The sequence below is a fragment of the Pogonomyrmex barbatus genome, unplaced genomic scaffold, assembly GCF_055798465.1.
Source record: "Pogonomyrmex barbatus isolate J1 unplaced genomic scaffold, ASM5579846v1 scaffold3, whole genome shotgun sequence".
In the NCBI taxonomy this organism is placed as follows: Eukaryota; Metazoa; Arthropoda; class Insecta; order Hymenoptera; family Formicidae; genus Pogonomyrmex; species Pogonomyrmex barbatus.
In genome coordinates this window covers 2,662,373-2,680,440 of record NW_028297127.1, presented here as the reverse complement: position 1 = coordinate 2,680,440, position 18,068 = coordinate 2,662,373, and the positions used below count along the sequence as shown (strand labels likewise).

The window sequence follows — 18,068 nt, the reverse complement described above, 5'->3', positions numbered from 1 at the left end:
TTTTTTTTTTTTTGCGGCTATGACTATTCTATTTTTAATCCACATAAATTGCGAATTGGTATCAAATGTATAGGTTGGAAATTGCATTTTACATTATTCTGTTATTTCCGTGACAGCATTTAGAATATTTATTTTTTATCGAGCAAATACGAAGAGAGTACAATGAACTCTCCAACGCGAAACGGCTGAAATTTACATTGGGGCTTTGGCTGAAAATTACACCGGATAATCCATTAATTCGGTACTGTGGAAAAGTAAAACAATGATATATTTAACATGATTTCTATTAAGCGTATATCTTGATTTAACATTTGCAGTATCTAATTAAAAATTTCCTATAATTCTTAATAAAGACCCTGCGATCATGGAACATTAAATTATTTGGAGAGATTAATACTTGATTGCTCTATGATCGATTATGACGATTCGATATCCCATTTATAATTAAAAAATACATCGCAGCGATCAAATAAAGAAATTTTTAATTATTATGCATTATGTTTTACTTGCGTCGTTCGTGATTAAAAGTAAAATTAAAAGACAAAATAAATGAAGACAGCAATAAAGTTTCAATATTCTCTGTGCAAATCGATTTAGTCTTCCAATCTTTCAAATAAATTGCTTTTTTTTAATAAAAAAATCGGTTGCGAATGTAAAATGCCATCAGGCATCGTTTTGTACGAATCTTCGTAAAATTGATTTGCACACGATTCCTGGAGAACACCGACTGGGTTTTCCTGGCAAATCCGATGTTATGCAAGAGACAGAAACGTACACAAATACAAATGCTGAAGAGACTTGTCCTCTCTGGTACTTTTAATGCGTATTTTGTGAATGAATTATACCTTACGTAATTACGCTTTACGTCACTTTGGGCTTTTCGTCAATGAGATTACGTAAAAATTATCATTTAGTCGGGTCATCTCGCCAAGGTCAAATAATGAATTTCTCTAGGACTTGATTCGAGGAAACTTTGATATTGATGTTGCAACCATGTACTCCGAAGTTAGTCTATAAATCCGCGATCACTGGCCTAGATTGTTCTCACAGTGATCCACAGTGACAGTATTAATATTTATTCCTGTAATTCATAGTCGTGTAGAGTCCACGACGAATGCTGTCCACGTTCCGAAGATTCTTCTCACAATCTTTTGCCTCATACCTTTCAGAAGAAAAATGTACCGATCCGAATACTTTCTTCTCGCGGTCACGAGCGCATCGACCTTGACTCTTTGGATCATCAGGTCCGATATAAAATACTGATTTTCACTCTCAACCGCGATAGAAAGTGAAGAGGCGGACAACGCCTCCGTCTCCACGAGAAAATGAGTACGAGTATTACAGCCATTAATCAGACGCGATTACGATACGTAGCATAAAAAAAAAAAAGAGAGAAGGTGCTATTAGGGTTTAACTGCATCACCGAGTTGGCTACTTCTCGTAAATAACTGGGCTCTCCCGGAGAATCCGGGAGAAAGTACTCGCGCGTATATTCCAAGGGTCGCGATCGCATCAATGAACTTTTCCGCTTTTCAATAGTTTTGGGTCTCCCGGGGGTGTTTTTGTTCAATCGAATCCCGTAGATCCTCATTGCGAGAAAGTTGCCGCGATTTCGAAAGACTTGCGTGAGAATTTTCAATTTTCCTTCGTACGCCACCCCGACGCTTCCGGGGGGAGGGGGGGGGGGTGAATCACTCGGAGAACTCGAAATGGAAACCGGAATCCTCAAAATGTTCCACTTTTTCTTTCTCGTCACGTATCGGCGGTCACAACCGTGCCAATTTCTTTTCATGTTTGCCACGCATTCCGTTATTACATAACAGGGATTTTCCGCGGCCTCTCGCAACACTGGGAATTTCGCAGATCACGCCGCGGTAAACCGCGCGTGAATTGTCTTGACCCAATTCAAATATCCTTCTTGCGTTTTCTTCTTTCTGCGCCGGAATGCAAATATATTCGATGTAGCGTGCAGACAATAACTTCACGCGACAGCGCTCACACGAGCGCAGATTAAGATTCATTCAAAATGCATAAAAAAAATATATATATATATATTTTAATGCAAAATTATCTAAATTTCTTAATTTAAATTCAGTTGCGGAAAAAAGTCTTGGAAAAAAGTTAATTTTACGAAAGAGAAACGATGATCAACTATGACTAAGTAACTTATTCGGGTTTGTTGACGAGGAGAAGCCGAAGGGGGAGAATGAAGGTTCAGAGAATAAAGACATTGACTTTCACCAAGTTCTTTTTTTTTTTTACGTGGATGAGATTACACGATAGACGATGATTATCGATGAGGAGACAAACTGCGAGTTGCTATGTATACTTCCACACGGGCTTTAGTGAGGTCGTCGGCTACCGGTCCGATGATTTTTGCGGTCAGTAGGTAATATGGTACCCATGCTGCTCGATCGAGTAACTCGACGGGATCTCCGCGATCGGCGCGGAATAATAAGCGTATGGCGATACCTGAAAACAGCGAGGAAAAGGGGATAAAAAATTGTACTTTTCTGTAGAAATGAGAAGGAAAAATATGTATAATTTCATACATGTAAATTTTACAAATTTACATGTATGAAAATTTTTAAATAAACCAATTTTTTTTTAATGAAATGCTCGATTTTTTAATTGAAGCTATTGACAACCCACTTGTGGTTGGTTCCATTTCTTTCGAGCATTCTCAACACTCTCGAATAGCTGCACTTAGATTTTCGATATACTTACTTGTGAGAGAACGGGTGCGGCATAGGCGAGACGAGAAACTGGTGCGATTACTGGTGTTGCAAGCGGGGCGATTGGCGCGACCAGCGGGGTGAGCTTGGCGGTTGACGCCGGGGTTTTCAGCTCGGAAATGACGGTGAGCGGTTTGGGTGCCGGCGCTGGCGCGGACCACGCCACGCCGACGAGAATAGCGAGGAGGATCTGCAAGTAATCGTCGTGAGGGAAAAACTCGTTTAAATTGGAAAACTTTGGTGCGCGCGGCACGTCGGCGAATATTAGTAACCGTTGGACCGCACAAAGCAAATGAGTCTACGTGAGGCAAATATCGTCGCGGGAAGACGCCCCCTTCGTCGCTGTTCAACGCGAACGGTGAACGAGCACGGTGAATCGCGACTTTTCGAAAACTTCGGTATGTATAATCACGAAAACAACAAGCATTATCATGAGAATTATAATTTTTAATTTAATGTTGAAATTCATTTGCAGATGCACTTCGCGTCTCCCGTAGAATACCAGATTTACTTACGAGTCGCAGCATGACGACTTCTCGGGCAAGGATTCTGCGCGGATGCACTCGGGAACGATACTTCGTATAAGTGCGCGCGCCAGCCTGGCCTCCTCGTACTTATAGAAGTCTCGGGGGATGCCGTAAAAAGTAGACTCGTCCAGCACTACAAAAGTTCCTAACTGCCGTACCACCGCATTCCTCCCCGGTCTCAGGGACGGACAGGGCTCTGATTGCGATACGGCGTATCCTAGTTCCAGAATGCATCGTCTGAATTATATTCTACTCCTAAATTAACTGTAATTTACAGTCGCGTTTATAATATATTTGTAACACAGATAGAGAGAGAGAGAGAAAGACAGAGAACAAAATTAATGACGTTAAAATAATTAATGTACTTCAATCTAAACTTTTGGCAAGAGGAATCTTTTGTCAAAACTTTTCTACATTTTCAAATTATCACTTTAAAGTAGAAAACAATGGAAACTGAATTATTATGAATCTCTTTGGATGAAAGAAATATGTGACTTGTGATGAGTTAATTGCACGGCAGAAATATATATCTGGAATAATATTCATTATTCCAGAAAATATTTAATAATTTAAATCCTATGTTTATCTTCTTAAGACTCCTGTTGATTTATCATAGCCATCTTGAATTGTAACGTACATCTAATCAAAAATGAAAGCGTAACTGAATTCCAAGTAATTATTTATTGATTACTGAAGATAAAAAGAATTCTCGATATGTTTTATAAATATCGATAACACATGTTATTTTGTTGAAAAAAATTTCCAATTCAATATATTTTGTACGAATTTCCGTTTTCTCCGTATTCTGGTATCATCAATCCGGATAGTAGCAGCGAGCCAGCAGAGGTCTTAACAAAAATTAAAGTACAGATTTCCTCGGCATTACACTCTCCGTTAAATATATAGCGGGTAAAACGCGCACGATGGCACAGTACATCGATAAGAATAATGCTTCGTCCTGAGGAACGTTCCTTCCATTACCTCCCTTCTATTTCTTTTTATTTCGAGAAACAATCCTGGCGCAAGAGCCCTTCGACTTCGCATTTTTCAATTATCGATCCACGTCCCACGGATGCAGCACGTACGTTCCCGCTGCGAGATTCTCCCGTCGGTATTTCTTCCGGCGAGTACGTACGTACACACTCCCAGGTGTCCGTATAGGACAGACGTGATTTAAGAAAGGGAGACGGGCGAGAAGGTTCGATAGGCCAGCGCGACTCGAGTACGCGCGTCTCTTCGGATACTGCACGCGCGAGCCAACGAGAGTGGCAACGCCATACGGCGCCGTGGACGTAGGGATACCGAGGTCATTAGCAATACCCGCGGTTCGTTCACCCGAGACCTTGGAGAATCCAGGCGTGCATACACCTTCAAAGGCGATAGGCGCATCGGACAATTTATGTAGGCGTGGATATTGCCATCGAATCAAGAGGCAAACTTGTCGACAAGTTCGAGAGAATTGCAACTTTGTATAATTTGCTAACGTGAATCTCGATTATCGAGGAGATATAAAAAGCATAATAGTAATAATAATAATGATCATGATGATGATGATGATGATGATAATAATAATAATAATAATAATAATAATAATAATAATATATAAAGGTTATAAAAAAAGATGTAGAGACGATGGAATCATTTGGATCCAAGGAGTGAGGATTTGTGGGATGACTCGAATGCCACCTCACTTTTTTATGGGTAAATTAATACATAGAGAAAAATATGCGTGAAAATTTATTGAAGAATTTATATTATGTCGAGTATATCCAATACAAAATATCTTTTTTTTTTGCACGAATATTAACAAACACGATCGATCGGCCTCTTTCCCAGGCCAAAGACTGCCAGTTTCGATCCGTTTGTCAAGTCACGCAAACGACATGGCGCATCGTGCGAACGCTCCCGAACTTGAAACAATTTTTAGAATGATCTACGAGGACCATGTCGCCACGAATATAATCAAGAATGATGACAATTTCGAATGAGCAATTTTCCGAGCAAAAACTGATGTAAAAGATGATCCCTGTAACCCTAATGAACACAACGAAGATCGACAATCTTTTTTCAAATTCATTTGAAATTTCTATTTTTTCCATACAAAAATAACTGAATTCCTTTTTAATAAAACATTTTTAAACGTAGCAAATTTTACTTTAATTACATAGTACTCCGAGTGAAAGAATTTTTAAATGTTGTTTTGAAAATCCACGCGTGCTCTTTAGAGTTACCACTTGACAATTCATCCGGTGATGATTACACATGTTGAATGCTATGCCCATAATTAGAAACGGTCTTCTCGGCTAGTTGATGAGGATAAGAGTAATCCGAGTAATAGAACGGCGCCGCATATGCTATTTGGCGAGTGGCGAACGTGGGTACCGCAACGTGCGACTCGATGGCAGTCAGCGGTTTCGCCACCGCGACCAGGGGACGCGCGTCATGGATCACTTGGTGTCCGTGGGCCTCGATCGTCTTCTCCGCGACCAGGGAGGTCTTCGCCACCGGCTGCACGATCTCGGCGACCGGATGCTGCAGCAGCGCGACGTCCGCGTATCTCAGCAGCGCCGGCGAAGCCGCGGCCACCAGGCTCGCCGACGGGTGCACCACGTTGCTGCCGTGCGCCTCGACGACCTTCTCGGAAACGAGCTTACCGACAACGGGCGTGAGAACGGTTCCACATTGCACCGTGGCGATGCTCGCCAGGACGGAAATAACCACCTGCGAAAGAGAATGTTTGCCGCGGATATGAAATCTCCGGGTGATCGCGAGAAGAGAATAGAGCGCCGGCGGCGTCAATATTTTCCCATCGTCTTTACATTCCCGACGAATCGAAAAATTGGATGTTCTATTGTCAAAGACAATGTGTGCTCGGAATAAGATTGCGCCAGTCCGACGATGGATTTGATTTAACCTGTTAATCTCGCGAAATGTGTAGAGGTACTTAATTAATTTGAATCTCGACGATTGCCAACGCCAAAAACGTACTCAGATGAAATATAGATTCTCGTTGCTCGATAGTGGTAATTTAAGTTAAAAAAACATTGATCTTACCAGTCTAAACATGACGATAGGTTTTCACTTACTTTTGCAGATCAGAACCTGAGACTGATCTGTACGCACGCGGATCTACGCATGCTTATATAGGAGAGCGCTTCCGTGATCTGCGAGAGACCTTCAAGGTCCGTGCAATAAGAATCCAACGCCCTGCCACTCTATAGGATGTGTCGAGAAATGCACCGAAGGCACGTTCTTATCTGAAAATATGTACGTGTGTAAAATATTTCCCAGTAAACGTATTTCTTGTCCGCGTAAAATATTTGAAATGATTGAGAGGGCTCGAGAAAGAGAGAGAAAGGTAGTAATTCTAAAAATTTATGAAAAAATACAGTTACAGTTTAATTGTTTTCTTGACAATAAATAGGAATTATAAATATAATTAAAAATTAAATATATATAATATAAATATTCAGAGAAAAATAAATAAGCTTTTAAATTAAAGCGGGGACATTAGTAGTCATGAGATCAAAATTGTGAAACAGATTAGGTGTTACGAAAATCAAGATAGATGAGGGATATAGAGATTACGTTTTTGTCGTCTGTTGGATCTGGAAGCGTTAAGCTTTTTGTTGTCGCCATGAGCTTGTGGGGTACACTTGACGATCGAACAAAGGGGCTCCACGATCTTGAGACTTTACTTTTACTCCTCGCCTCTTGGTAACAATAAGCACATTACGCCATAGAAGCAAGAAGAAGTGGTACTCCTCGGAGGGACGCAACAAAAAGCATTCGAGCGTAAAATTACAGCCGAAAACGTGCTTAATCTTAATGATCTCATTTATCAATTTCTATTGAATGTATGGCACTAAGAACGGCGATTTCAACAAAAGACAACGTCGCCGTTAAAAAATAAAAGCAGTTAAAGTAAGATTAATCAGTCATTCTTGAGTCATCGCTGAATTGTTTAGAAGGAATAATTAACAATGCAAAATCAATCTTTGTGAAAAATAATTTTTTAATATTTTTAAATACCCTCTCCCTCTCAATCGAGACTGAGTCCATTTATAAAGATTTCATTTTCAATACAAAATTATATTTTAGCATAACCATTGTCGAACACATAAAATGTCTGAATTTTTTGCGACTTCGATACATTCGATACATTGAATCAATTATATTGTATGTAGAGACACGGGTACGAATGTTGTCTACAACTTTCGCGAAACCGTAGGTGCGATATTGAATAATTCGCCAAACTTTCCTTCCCTTCGCACGGGGACGGCTTTTTTAAAGCTCCGGTAAAGAATTTAGCGAGTTAGATTCGTGAAAAGTGCATGGACGGGTTTGTATGTTTCCTGTAAATATATTCAATACGTGACCCGTGACGGTGCGCGGCAAAGTTTCGCTTCGCGAGTGCCGAGAGATCGCGTACGGGGACCAAAGCCGAAACTCAAACAACCGTTGATCGCCAAGTCGGTAAACAGTTTTCATCGAGTCGTTCCAAATCCTATTTTGCGAAAAGCCTCACGTAAACGGATGATAGGAGCGTTACGTAGGCGGACGTACGTCCATGCGGGCGTGGCTCTGTCAAAATAAAGAAAAAAATTATAAGAACGGGAGATCGCTCCGTGACCTCACAAACGCTCCGTTGTTTGCCGGTCGTCCGTGCGAGGAAGGAAGCTCGAGTTCTCCGGGATCGCGTGCGGGGAAAAATCTGCGATCCTCGGATAAGCTCGGACGGTACGTGATACGAAGGAATTAGACACTGGCGTTGCGAGAACTCAACGAGGTAGAATTCGATAACAGCCCGGTTCGACAATAACATGTAACGTGACGTTATACTGTTCGGCGAAACTATCCTAAGATTCTAACACGTACAAGGAGTACCCAGGCGGACCCAGAGATTATAGGTAACGTCTGGAATATAAAGATAAGTTACGAGATTTTTTTATCCTCTAAGGAATTAATAAGGACTGAAGAGAGAGAGAGAGAGAGAGAGAAACAGAGCGCATTTATATATAAAGGCAGAAATGGCAACTTTATTGATTAATCGAAGCGATCGGTCGTTCGACCGTGTAGGTCGGCTGGTACAAGTTTAGTCGAAGTTTTCGGCATCCAGGTTGGTCGATGGTCCGGTCGTTCCGATAAATCGTCACGCGTCCGGGTGTAGGACGAAGGACATCTTCCTTGTATTGTTGGTCGTTTCGAGAGATGAAGAGTGGATGTGGTGGCTAGTGAACGATTTTTCCTTAGTGAAGAGCGACGACGGGAGCGTGAGCGGCATAGGCGACCGGTGCGGCATGGGCGACGACGGCGTGAGCGGGAGCGACGACCGGGGCGGCGGCGACGACCGGGGCGGTCTTCAGGATCGGTGCGGTGTAGGCGATCGGGGCGGTGGCCACGAGCGGGCTCTTCACGGACACCTTGTAGGTGTTGGCGTAGCTGGTGGCGACCGGGACGGTGTGGGCAACCGCGACCGCTGGCGCCGCCGCGACGACCGGCGCCGCCAGGTAGCCGGGCGCGGGTGTCGCCGTGACGCAGGCCAGCAGAGCGAAGAGAACGACGAGCTTGCACATGGTTGGCTGGATTTGCTGCTTCGTACTTCGGCGGAGCGTGCTGAAGAGCGAGTGATGCTCGGACACGGCGTCTAGGACCCCTTATATCCCCCAGTGTTGACCTCTCCCACCTCTCGCGAGCTCCGACGGCACACCCGGTCCCACAGGTCCCGGCCACAGGTTCCTGTTGCCTCCCTCGCGTCGCTCGTACCGTCGCAATTACTCGTTTCTTTTTTTTTTTCTTTTCTTTCTTTTTTGTTATGTTGGCCACTTGTTGGAGGAGCACTGCCAAGGACTGCCGTTCGTGGCCTCTGCGCAACGCCGGGCCCTTCACCGCGTCATATTTCGTCGGTACCCTCCGCGTGACGTAGCCTCGACGGAGACGCAATTCGTCGATCATCGTTTTATCCGTTCGCAGAAGGACGCGGGAGAAAAATGCTCGAAAGGGCGGCCGTGGAAATTCTTGACGGCCTTATCTCCCGGCACTCTTTGTTTGCTCATACACGATGCCCGGTTAGAAAGGTTCAATAACATAGCCTCGATCATCAAATTCTCGATTCCCGGAACAGTTCTGTATAATTATCGAGTGATCTATTGCGTGTGCATATATTAGCTTTTGGAGACCGATTGGCGGATCTAAAATACGAGCTCGTATTGCCTCGAGCAAAAAATGACGTTTAGAATCGCTTGTCACTTCCTCAATTAATTTTTGACGCACGTGACATTGATAATCGCTTAATTGATGACGTCGGTTAGAGAAAACACACGAACGATCGTGCACGAACGTGTGAACGAAATTTGCTTTTTCCTCACTGTGATTTATCACATCCGCGATGCATCTCTCGTTAACAATATTTAAACAATTAAAATACGTGTCAGCGAACGTGTTATGCCGAGGATCTCAGTTAAAATCGTTAAATGTTCGGGCAAAGGACGCTTCTACGTTGTTTGCCATGACTTTGGTCGTTTAGAAGGCAACGCTTCTCTTCCTCTTTGTACTTTACCCCATTTTAATGCTTATGAATTGCAACGATTTACGAGCTGGGTCGCCTTGCTCGCGGGTTTCTCTCTCTCTCGGCGGTTGAGCGGTTTTGTTTCACGAAACACGCGTACGTTGTCTTAACAAACTTAATTGTTAACACGACACTTGTGTACACAATTCCCCTTTTTTAAGGCGTTTTGAAAGTCATTTACTTGTAAAATTTTTAGAGATTTTTCTATTTATAATTTTTGTTCTCGATTAGATAATTAAAAAAAGTTCTTTTTGTTAACTTTTAAGCAATGTAAATATATCTTTACATTAAACTTATATAGATTAATCGTTTTCTTATAAAATATTCTCTTTAGAGTTTTTTTTAGAGAAAAGAACATTTATTTGTTTAATTTTTGGAATCTTTTTTATTTTCTTTATTTTCTATTTTATTTTATTTATTTTTCTATTTTAATTTGTGCTCGTAATTCAATAAACGATTGACTTAATTATCGATTAATGTAGAGGTCGGACGGCGGTTACGCCCACGTACATTGCGATGTCTAAAACCGATGGATGTCGGCAAACCAGAATCGGAGGTGCAGACCCAGATGGAAGGGGGAGAAGCATTGTGACACAAGTCGCGCGAAAGTAGATGCTCGACTTACACAATTTCGCACGACGCACTTTGCATACGACAGTATAACGACAGGCACGTATACGTGTGTTTGTCACATGTCACGCCGTGCGTTCCCTCTCTTACGCAATCACACATCGGCAATGACAATGCGTGACAGCTCGCACTGACGAAAATCGCAGCAACTCCGGTGCGACCCCCGTGACAACCGGTTAGACGTAACGTAACGTCGACCGCGCTTCTCTACGCAACGAACGTACGCGTGCAGAATAAAATATTATGCAAGTCTTTACGCAAGCTGTGTCCATGCGTTCTCGCCGCTCGTCGGCGTTTTGATTGATTGAAATTAACAACGAATATCTAGCATGTTAAAATTTTCCCAGCACGTTAAAATTTCATCGGGCCGCGTTCCACGGCTCTTTCCGTGACCGAAATCTATAGTGCACAGATTTATAGATTTATACACGAGCATTTAATTAATTATTAAATTGATGAATTTGTAATCGCGACACCGCAAATATCGTTCCCGCGATCAGATGCCACGCAATTATTAATACACATGGTAGACTATTGTAACGGTCGTAAATTTTATATACGATAGACTATATCTCTCTTTTCCCCAAAGGGAAGGATATTGTAATGATGGCAGTATCATTAAAAGATAACAAATGATTAACAAATATCGATGATTATACTCCTTATCCGCCTGGGAGCGGTCCGGATCTCTCGCGCGGCGAAATCTCGCCGAATCCGGAAGACCTTGGGCGTGCGGGATCGCAGCCACAATTCTAGATCACAATGAGCTGAATAGAGAGAACCCGTTCTCTCCCGCAGAAGGGGGGCTCGGTCCTATAAAAAAGTGCCGCAGAACGGATCTCGGTATCATACCCAGTCGAGTGACAAACTCGCGAGAGAGTCGAGCAACACTCCAGCCCTTCAGCAACTTCCGAACCTCGCCATGTTCTTCAAGTGTGCCGTTCTCGCCCTCCTCGTGGCCTGCGTCACCGCGGCGCCCGCACCCGGCTACCTGGCGTCCGCTCCCGCGGTCGCCGCCGCACCCGTGGTCGCCGCCGCGTACTCGGCGCATCCCGCGCCCATCGTCCACGCGGCCGCCCCGGTCGCCTACACCGCGCACGCAGCCCCGCTTGCCTACGCTCATGCGGCCGCCCCGTACGCGTACGCCACGCACGGCGCGCACCTCGCCTACGCTGCACCTGCCATCAGCTACATTCATTAAGATGGACGAGGGGGATACTTCCTTGGGGGAAAGGACGACGGGGGCTGATTTTCCACGGGATCGGATTAACATTACATTGAATGACAACGTCGTTTCTTCTTCTATCTGAGAAGGAAATTATATGTATTTTTTATTATGTCTAACACACATGCAGAGATAACAATAAATTGATATATTTTGCTCAAGTGTCGTTTGTTTATTATAGTGCGTATCTGACGATTTGTCATGATGACAGCGTATATTTGCGTTGACAGCGTTGACGTTCGAAGGGAAATTCATATCTCTTGCCGAGCGGAAACCCGAATCCTCTTCGGGTGTTTAAACCTCAAAGGGATTTTTCAACAATCGCCTGCGTCGAAACGCTTGAATTACACGCAAAACCAAATGCGCTCGTAAATAAGTTAGGAAGCCTCTCGGTCGTTTTACATAAATTATTTTTAATATCGTACTTTTGGCCACACCGATCTGAAGATTTTCAAAAGAAGATTTCCGAATGTCGCATTAAATGGCAAAAAAATCAATATTCTTCTAAATATCCGATTGCGATATAAAATGCATAAAGCACTCGATCTTAAATATAAATCCGCAAAAAAAGAGAAAAATGTTGCCGCGAGATATTTAATACATCAGTGTAAGTACAACACATCTTAATAGAAACACTTTGTGGAAATGTGTTTCTCTCTTGCGTAAAATTATTTTAAGAAAGAAAAATGGGTGTGCGAGCGCTCTTATCCTTCGTATCATGTTTCCAAATATACAACGCGGTCGAGTCCTTGATGAAAACCGAATTTAGCAAATAGACGCCCGTTTCTTAGACGTAAAAGACAGTTCGCCCGCATAGATCACGCGTATCGAGTCCGCGAGGTCGTCGAAGTCGCGTAGTAGAAAGTCGCGGCGACCTTCCCGAGCGATTCGCATAACTCTCCTACGCAACAACGCCCGCCATTCATCATAGGGACGTCGCCTGTGCTTCGCGATTCCGAAATAAACAACCCGGCCCCATAACACTTTATCGTTACGCAACACTGGCAGCGCGCGCTCTTATTACAAGCTGTGTACAGATTCGTGGCACGACGTGGTAATTGACAGACAGTACGTCTATATCGCGCGATAGGATTGATACGAGAGGCCACGAGAGACGTTACGACGTTGCGTTTATATTCGTTTTACAATGGGATACGTACGGGCCGTTAATTACTACGCATCCGTGCGATGCCGATGGAAAGATTGCGTTTGACATCACAATAGAGCGGGGCTAGCGGTCTTTCAACAAATCCACGATAGCGCGCATCTTGAAACGTGTGTTCGAAATGTCAAATGGAAAAAAAAAAACTCACGCGATATTTCAGTTGTTTATTCATTACGATGCGAAGACCTTTTATTTCGTTACGTAATTCCGCATTGCGAGAAGAGTCGACAAGGACGACGTCTTGGACTTGATTTCGAAACGTCGCACCTTTTTTTTATGCACTTTTTTAATTATCCTTTTTTGATACCGGTTACGAGAATAATATTTCGTCCGATTCTGCATATTTGCGGCCGTCCGTTTAATTAAGATTGATTACCATCGCGACAGGTAAGGAAGTCCCACGACTTCCGATCGACTTCATCATCGCCGACTCCGGAAAATGGAGGTCGCGATCGAGCGCGCGCGCGTTCGCTCTTTTCCACGATCGCCATGGGAAATCCATTTTCGTTTTCCGGAGCGTTTTCACCTTGGAGGATGACGACGTCGTTCGCATTCGTTTGTACTTCTCGTCGCACAAATCTTCCTCGGCCCCTCGCCAATGCACGAAAACGAGTCGTGCATGGGCATGGGCGAAGCGAGGCGACGACCCTGCTCCAATAAATCTGGAGCACGATCGCGTGCAACGATAAGTGAGAACGTAAATAAATGAATGAGCGACTGTCCGCAGCCCAGACCCATGACGTCGTAATATTTCACCAATTTCGCCACCGCACTCTCAGGCATGACGAAGAATAAACGAGAAGCGCAGGCAGACGCACGGCGATTAATATACAGATTGCGCACGCAACCGCCGAATGCCTCTTTTTTTTTTTGCCGCAAATTCTCCGAGCAATTTGAAGTCCATTTTTCCCATCACGAGAACGCTAAAGTACTAACCAGTTTTCGAATAATCGACGCGTGAAAAAAAAACGCTTATTCTCACAAATTAAACTGCGAAAGGGCCAACGGCCAGCAAAATCGCGTTCCTCGATTAATTTCGAGTGGACCTCGCTCTGATGGAATTTTAATTTGAGATTCGATTATAGTGCGTAATATTAAAAAAAAAACTTGTTTCTATCAAAACTGCACACAAAGAGACGGTGGTGATTGACAGGACGTTCGCTGATTCTGGGACGCTCTGTATTCGGGACGTCGCCGTGCAAATTAAATTCGTGTGAAACGAGAACGCATAATTCACCGAGTATCTCCTTTATCGATCTACCTTGGACAGAGATGTTGACTTTAAAGAAGCCGAATCGCTTTGCAAACAATTTGCGCGCGTACCTTGTCACGTACATCAATTTAATCGCCCGGACTCGCTTTCATTAAAGCGAGGAACACTTATCTTTGACACGTCAAAATCAATAACGTCCTTTGTGTCTAAATAAATTAAATTGAGCTCAATCTTATCTGAATCAGGTGTCTGATTCAGCTTATAAGGTCGCCGATTTGGAGTTCCGAAGGGATTTGTTTCTATCGCTCATTGTTCATTATTTATGATCTGAATGAGCTTGAAGGAAGAGTTATAAATTTAGATAATTTAAAGGAAACTTTTAGTCATCCGCCTTACCCAAGTAGAACGAAGGCGCTTATCGTAACGCGCCATCAAATATTGAAACGATAAGACGCGAAACTTAAAACGGGACGGACGCGTGTTACGTAAAGCGCGTGTTATTATATAAAATCGAGAAATTGAAGTTACGCCAAAGTAAAAGGACCAAAACGACCTACGGGATAAACAAAGTTCGCGGCATGCCTCGCCTTAACCTTGATCTACTCTTAAGCCTCTTCCTTGCACTCGTATACACGAGCTCTGCTCCAACATCTCCTTCTCACATTGCGCAACGCTCTTACGCTCCGCTGGATACACGGATGGATGGATGGATGGATGGATGGTGTATGAAAACCTCTAACGATTGCGTTCCCGGTCAAAAGTGACGGACCTTCGCAGACGTAAGATCGCGATACGAACCAGTGTGTCTGGAGATGTCGATGAAACGAGATGTTAACTCGAGATACGATCAGATAATCTCTAATGCCAAGGAAAATTAATATGTAATATCAAAGAATAATCAGTCGGATGACATCTAAAAATTATTGCAAAATATTAAAATTTTTTTTTATACGTTTTCTCTAACATCTGAGGGATTGGAATGCCTTTGCCGTTGTCTTCAGACATGTTACAAGGATTAAAATCGCCGTTACAAGAAATAAACGCAAAGTAAAAGATAAAAATGTGTATTATAAACATCATGTACATAGCCGATGACAATGTTTGTGGCAGTAAGACAGTAAGGCATATCGCCAGCTATTTACAATCAAACTTGTCGAAGGGGACGTTTATTCGTCGAAACTTCGGCCCGATTCGATAGTCCCATTCAATGATAGTATCCACCATATCCGCCATATCCATAGCCGTGACCGTAGCCGAGTCCGTAGCCATAACCGAGACCATATCCAAGATTGTGGCCATATCCAAGACCGCTATGAAGATAGGTAACCGATGGTGGAATCGTATATCCATAATGTCCGTAGCTCACTGCTGGAGCTGAGTAAGGGGCGTAAGCCACCTTTGTGACGGCAGGTGCGGCATATGCCACTTTTGTGATGGCAGGTGCGACGGCGAGCTTAGTGACGGGTGGAGCCACCGCGACCTGAGGACAGAAAGAGAGAGAGAGAGAGAGAGAGAGAGAGAGAGAGAGAGAGAGAGAGAGAGAGAGAGAATTACATCTCGTCAGTCATTTCATTTTGCCTTCACGTAGCCGTATATAAATTAAAATTTCATTAAAAATTTAAATTCTCTCTTAAAATGTGCTCGGTAATTATTCCATTTTTACCGAGAGTCCGGGGGGAGGGGTTTTATTTTGCCGAAATAATAATGCAAAAGCTAGTGAATTCATTTTGCGCGAGAGCTCGTTTATGGATTAGAGCCGGAGTAAGACCGGAATTTTCCTCCGACTGCCCCGGCCATTGTCGAAGCTGCACACCGACACGCTGATAATCCCTTCTCTTCGCGTGTCGTAGGGTCCGGTTACATGCCCAACCGTTTGAGAGCTTATACTTTACCTTGTACGTATTGGCGTAACTGGTCGCAACTGGAGCGTGCGCGTATGGTGCGATCGCCGCTATGCCATGACCCAAGCCGTAACCGTAATCACCATAGCCGTAACCGCCGCCGTAGAGCCCTCCATATCCGGAGTAGAGGCCGGCAGATGCGTAGGCGACGGTGACGAGAAGGACGATCTGCAGTCAAGTGTAGATACGCGTGAAAAATGAGCCGGCTTAAAAATGTATTGTGCCTTGTGGCTTTTTTTATCAATAAACGTAGTTTAGATTAAATATATAATATTGTTTACAGCGCTGATTCTCATTAATTATATTAGTGTTGATTTTTATCACATCCGAGAATCTTTTTTTCTATTAATATTTAAAAATGTATTACACTTATTATTACAATTTTTATATTTACAATGAAATTATGAAAACTTGCAGATTACTCTAAATCACGTTTAAAAATAATTTACCGGCGATTTAAAAATGGATAACAAATTATTTAAATGAATAGGTAGGAGCATGCTGTAATAAAAATGTAATTAAGAAGTAATGATAAAAATCTCTCTCTTTTTTTATGTAATTACTTTAAACATTCATGATTATTCATGTAAAGTTTGTGATGTAGAGATTAGTCGTTCCGTGAATAAAAAGTTAATTTTATTTGTACTATCACTCGTTTTATCTGTACTCTTAATAAAACCTTAATTTTTATTTACAGAACAACTAATCTCTGTGATCGCAGTGTAATCGCAGTGAAACATTACATAAATTATTTTAAATAATTAAAATACTTATTTTAAAAAAATTGAGATTTTCATCATTATTTTAATTACATTTCTATTAAAATACATTTATATTTTATATTTAAAATAATTTTTTATTCTGGTTCTAAATCATCGCAAAATTTTTTATATTACTTTTGAATGCAATCTAAAATAATCTATAATTTCTTAATTGTAAATAAAATAGATATTTCCTTAGGACAGCTTTTACACATAAATCGCGACGAAAATTTCGAAACAAAACTCGATATATAATTTTATACATCGATTCAGGAAACGATTCAGGAAACATTTGCAAAATTAAACTCGCAACTTCATAAAATCAGAGTGTATTTTACTTTTATAAGCAAAAAGTGCGCAGATAAGAATTTGAGAATAATTTTCTTCCAAATGTCGTCTTTCAAAAATAAAAAGAAAACTGAGAAAAGATATGTAAACGTAAAGAGGAAATGAATATAATATACGAGTATGAGATAAATAAAGCAGCGTATTCCTAGAAAGCTCTTTTGCCGCCAATTGCTTATAGTAATGGATGTCTCTATGCGAGATTATCCTAAATGAGGATGCGAAGCTTCTAAGCGAGTGATTCATGTCGTCGCGCATAGCCTTCGGCTTTATTTACGCATATCCAGGATGATTTCAAGCGCGTATCTATTCATACGTTATGAATGAAACGAGCGTATCCCGGCGCGATAAAATCGTGCCTGCGGCAGTAAGTAAAGTTCACAGCAAATGTTACCTCGGATCCGAACATTTCTCACGGTATTGCGACTCAATCCTCTCCTCCTCTCCTTATAGCTTGAGATAAGTCTTATCTCTGGATAAAAGCAAAGTTACAAGAAAGAAGAGAGAAAGGGAGGGAGAGAAAGAGAGAGAAACAAGTGTCATTTTCGAAATATGAACGTTTTTACATCTCACGATATTTTATTCCTGGAACGCGATCCCACCCTCGACGATCGCACTTTCTTTTAAGATACGAACGAGAGAATTGCAAAATTTAAAAGAGATCCGTTTTAAAAACCCAAGGAATTATATATAAAGTTACGTAGATATGGGGGATATCCAGTGGATTCCCGTGGCATCCGGGAAAAACTACGTGGAGATATCTATGCACTCCCCCACGAGAAAAGTTTCGCCAGCGTTCAGACCGCCCCGAGTGGCGCGAGAGAGTGGTTCACTCACCAGCTTAAACATGTTGCTCCAAGTGCTTGCGATCTCTCGGTACTGTGGACTGACTACATCTCCTGTACCCTGTCAGATCACTTATATATCCCCCGGCGGATTGTTTTTGCTCGACACTCGCGCGTCAAGATTCAAGGGGGAGAGATGCGGAAAAAAAGTTT

At 42.5% G+C, this 18,068-nt stretch overlaps 4 protein-coding genes across 4 annotated transcripts; all 4 read right to left on the bottom strand.

The window, feature by feature from the left end:
* Positions 1-2,230: 2,230 nt before the first annotated feature.
* LOC105430639 (uncharacterized) lies at positions 2,231-3,410 on the bottom strand. Its single transcript, XM_011644293.2, has 3 exons — positions 3,251-3,410; positions 2,728-2,925; positions 2,231-2,472 (listed from the first exon to the last, which is right to left on the bottom strand). Exons 1-3 carry the CDS (start codon positions 3,260-3,262, stop codon positions 2,383-2,385), a joined length of 300 nt encoding a protein of 99 aa, XP_011642595.1. The 5' UTR covers positions 3,263-3,410; the 3' UTR covers positions 2,231-2,382.
* A 1,576-nt stretch (positions 3,411-4,986) lies between these two features.
* On the bottom strand, positions 4,987-6,403 carry LOC105430638 (uncharacterized). The gene is made up of 2 exons (XM_011644292.2): positions 6,317-6,403; positions 4,987-5,983 (listed from the first exon to the last, which is right to left on the bottom strand). The coding sequence occupies exons 1-2, from the start codon at positions 6,326-6,328 to the stop codon at positions 5,519-5,521; spliced, it is 477 nt and encodes a 158-aa protein (XP_011642594.2). The 5' UTR covers positions 6,329-6,403; the 3' UTR covers positions 4,987-5,518.
* A 1,870-nt stretch (positions 6,404-8,273) lies between these two features.
* LOC105430637 (uncharacterized) lies at positions 8,274-8,927 on the bottom strand. The gene has a single exon (XM_011644291.2). It carries the CDS (start codon positions 8,836-8,838, stop codon positions 8,512-8,514), a length of 327 nt encoding a protein of 108 aa, XP_011642593.2. The 5' UTR covers positions 8,839-8,927; the 3' UTR covers positions 8,274-8,511.
* Positions 8,928-15,111: 6,184 nt separating this feature from the next.
* On the bottom strand, positions 15,112-18,068 carry LOC105430635 (uncharacterized). Its single transcript, XM_011644288.2, has 3 exons — positions 17,908-18,068; positions 15,956-16,132; positions 15,112-15,543 (listed from the first exon to the last, which is right to left on the bottom strand). Exons 1-3 carry the CDS (start codon positions 17,917-17,919, stop codon positions 15,268-15,270), a joined length of 465 nt encoding a protein of 154 aa, XP_011642590.2. The 5' UTR covers positions 17,920-18,068; the 3' UTR covers positions 15,112-15,267.

What these genes read in the sequence shown, in the direction of transcription:
- LOC105430639 (XM_011644293.2), bottom strand. An exon ending in CCGCACCCGTTCTCTCACAA is followed by an intron (nt 2,473 to 2,727) that starts GTAAGTATATCG and finishes CGCTGTTTTCAG; the next exon opens with GTATCGCCATACGCTTATTA.
- LOC105430637 (XM_011644291.2), bottom strand. Translation starts at nt 8,838, where the DNA reads ATGTGCAAGCTCGTCGTTCTCTTCGCTCTGCTGGCCTGCGTCACGGCG.
- LOC105430635 (XM_011644288.2), bottom strand. An exon ending in GTTACGCCAATACGTACAAG is followed by an intron (nt 15,544 to 15,955) that starts GTAAAGTATAAG and finishes TTCTGTCCTCAG; the next exon opens with GTCGCGGTGGCTCCACCCGT.